This window comes from Cornus florida, unplaced genomic scaffold (genome assembly GCF_030987335.1).
Source record: "Cornus florida cultivar Cherokee Brave unplaced genomic scaffold, ASM3098733v1 CherokeeBrave_3.0.0_Hap2_Chr08, whole genome shotgun sequence".
In the NCBI taxonomy this organism is placed as follows: Eukaryota; Viridiplantae; Streptophyta; class Magnoliopsida; order Cornales; family Cornaceae; genus Cornus; species Cornus florida.
The window spans coordinates 49,647,368-49,650,307 of NW_026775578.1; the positions used below are offsets into that span (position 1 = coordinate 49,647,368).

Below are 2,940 nucleotides of genomic sequence, written 5' to 3' on the forward strand. Positions count from 1 at the left end.
GATACCCCAAGGTACACAAAGAGCTTTTCATTTGGCACGGGAGCAGATAGAACGGAGGGTTTCGCATGTAATCTTTCAGGCTGGTTAATGCCTGTCGTTGTTCATCCCCCCAGGCTTGCCGTCCATGGCTTCGAATTGTGTCAAAAAATGGTTTACAACGGTCTAAGAGCTTGGAAATGAATCGACTCAGTGTAGCTATTCGACCTGTGAGTGCCTGCACTTCCTTAATTGTCTTTGGTTCTGCATTTCTGATCAGAGCTTCTGCCTGGGCTGGGCTAGCCTCAATTCCTCTATGATTGACCACATGTCCCAAGAATTGACCAGAGCTCACGCCGAATGAGCATTTGGTCTGATTAAGCTGCATTCCGTACTTCCTCAACATATCGAACACATCCTGTAAGTGCTCTAAGTGATCATCCTTCTTCTTACACTTGACCACCATATCATCAATGTAAGCCTCTACAGTTCTCCCCATTTGGCTTTTGAAAATCTTGCTGATCAGCCTCTGATAAGTAGTTCCAACATTCTTTAATCCGAACGGCATGACTTTGTAGCAGTAGGTCCCTCGTTCAGTAACAAAATAAGTTTTCTCTTCATCAACTGGGTCCATGGGGATTTGATTATAACCAGAATAAGCATCTAGGAAGGTTAGTCGCTCGTACCCAGTGGTGGCATCCACCATTTAATCAATCTGTGGCAATGAGAAACTATCATTTGGGCAAGCTTTGTTCAGATTAGTGAAGTTAATACATACTCTCCATTTCCCATTCTTTTTCTGCACAACAACGACATTGGAGAGCCAGGCTAGGTACTGAACCTCTCTAATGAATCCTGCCTCGAGCAACCGATCAATTTCCTCAACTATGATTCGATTGCGTTCTAGAGCAAATCTTCTCTGCTTTTGCTTCATAGGTTTTACGTTCGGATCTACATTAAGGGAATGACAGGACACAGAAGGACTAATCCCTGGCATATCTGAATGGCTCCATGCGAATACATATGCATTCCGAGTCAAGAAGTCAATCAACCCTAGTTTTTCTTCTTCAGTAAGTCTGGATCCCACCCTCGTTGTTCGGTTCGGCTTCTTATAGTCGATCTACACATCAAGAAGAGGTTCTGCGGTCAGAACTAGCAGATCCTCCTCCCCACTTTTGCTAGGTGGAGGTTCCTGTAATTGCTATCTTGGACTGGTAGAACGGATGGGATTTTTCCCCTTTCCAGCAGATTTCAAAGTCACTGAATAACATTTTTTAGCTACAACCTGGTCCTCATGAATGTCAATCACCTTGGTCCCATCCGGACCCAAGTATCGCATCGCTTGATGTAGGGTTGATGGGACACCCTGAACTCTGTGAATCCACCCTCTTCCCATCAAGAGGTTGTAGGATGGATGAATTTCTATGACCACAAAACTCTCACTCAAGACTCTCTCAGTAACTTGTACTATCAATTCCACCATTCCAATGGGCTCCACCCGCTTCCCATCAAATCTTAGCAATGGATTTCCTGTGGGTTTAAGTTTCTCGGGTTCGATCTTGAGGCGGTCGAACGTTAATCTGGGCATGACGTTTGCACTACTTCCTGGGTCAATCAGAACTCTTCGTACTAGGTATTCTGCAATTGTCAGACTGACGACCAATGGATTTTCATAAGGAACCTGAACGCATAACAGGTCTGTTCTGTCAAACTTTATCTGTGATGATGCGTTCTGTTGATGCAAAGCACGTATACTGCCAATCCTTCTCTTCAACTAGGCCTGACGTAATCGCGTTCTGAGCAACTCCTCTGACTCTGCTGTCTGTTCAGGTCGGCCATGAATTGCATTTATAATCCGAACAGACTGAGTGTTATGGTGGTTCGGCTTTTGATTTCTCTTGATCTGTTCAGCCGGTTGGTTCTGCTCTTACGCCAGACCTTGAACATATCCTGCAAATTCCCCCGTTGCGATCAGCATCTCCACTTGTCTCCTTAGGCTCCTGCATTCATTAATCTGATGTCCAAAATCACTATGGAAAGCACAATGTTTAGTTTGATCCCTCTGTTCAAGAGGTTGTCTGATTGGTAAGGGAGGGCGAAACTTATCTTTGTTCTCTTGATACAACCTTGCCAAGGTAACTCTGAGTGAAGTAACCAACTCCTCATCTCGGACCTTTTCTCTGCCTTCCAGGAGGTCTGACGTTGTGGTTGAGCTTATTTTTGCCGGATCTTGGCTTTGGACTTCTCTTCTGTCGAAATAATTGACGTATTCCTTGCGTTAGCTGCCTCTTCTTCTTCCAGATGCACAAAACTGTCAGCTCTCTTGTTCAGCTCGTCCATGGTCTTCGGCGTATTCACCACCAAGCTTGTGTGGAACGGTGTCCCTCGGTTCATTGCAAGTTTAAACGCTTGGACCGCTATGGATGAATGACATTCCATTACCATGCTTTTAACAAGGTTGAACTGGGTGAGGAAAGCTTGGAGTCGTTCATCCTCGTGTTGCTTCATTGTGAAAAGGCTTGATACATCCTTAGTCGGGCGTTTATTCCCATAGTACTGGCTTATGAACTTGTCACACAAGTCCTGGAAACTAGCAATTGAGCCTTAAGCCAAATTCTTAAGCCAATTGAGGGCTGGTCTAGCCAAACTTGTAGGGAAACACTTGCACATCAAAGGATCATTGTTAGTAGTCAAAGCCATTTTTAACTGAATGTGGTAGATGTGGTCAACCGGGTTGGTTGTTCCATCAAACAGAATGAAGATCGGCATGAAAAACTTCTTCGGATTCGGTGCGTTCAGGATTTCACCAGTGAACGGAGATGCTACCGTCCTTGCTGATGAGCGCAATGCTTTGTTCTCCCTTGAAAACCGTAATGGAACTCCCTGATCGACAGATCTCCTCTCTAAACTGCGGTAGTCAAATGTTGCCATTAAAGGTCGATAGGGTGGATTAAACGATTTGTC

The 2,940-nt window shown here is 44.8% G+C and overlaps 1 protein-coding gene across 1 annotated transcript; it reads right to left on the reverse strand.

The window, feature by feature from the left end:
- Positions 1-682: 682 nt before the first annotated feature.
- LOC132270207 (uncharacterized) lies at positions 683-2,484 on the reverse strand. The gene is made up of 4 exons (XM_059771402.1): positions 2,254-2,484; positions 1,908-1,976; positions 1,262-1,657; positions 683-1,096 (listed from the first exon to the last, which is right to left on the reverse strand). Exons 1-4 carry the CDS (start codon positions 2,482-2,484, stop codon positions 683-685), a joined length of 1,110 nt encoding a protein of 369 aa, XP_059627385.1.
- Positions 2,485-2,940: the final 456 nt, after the last annotated feature.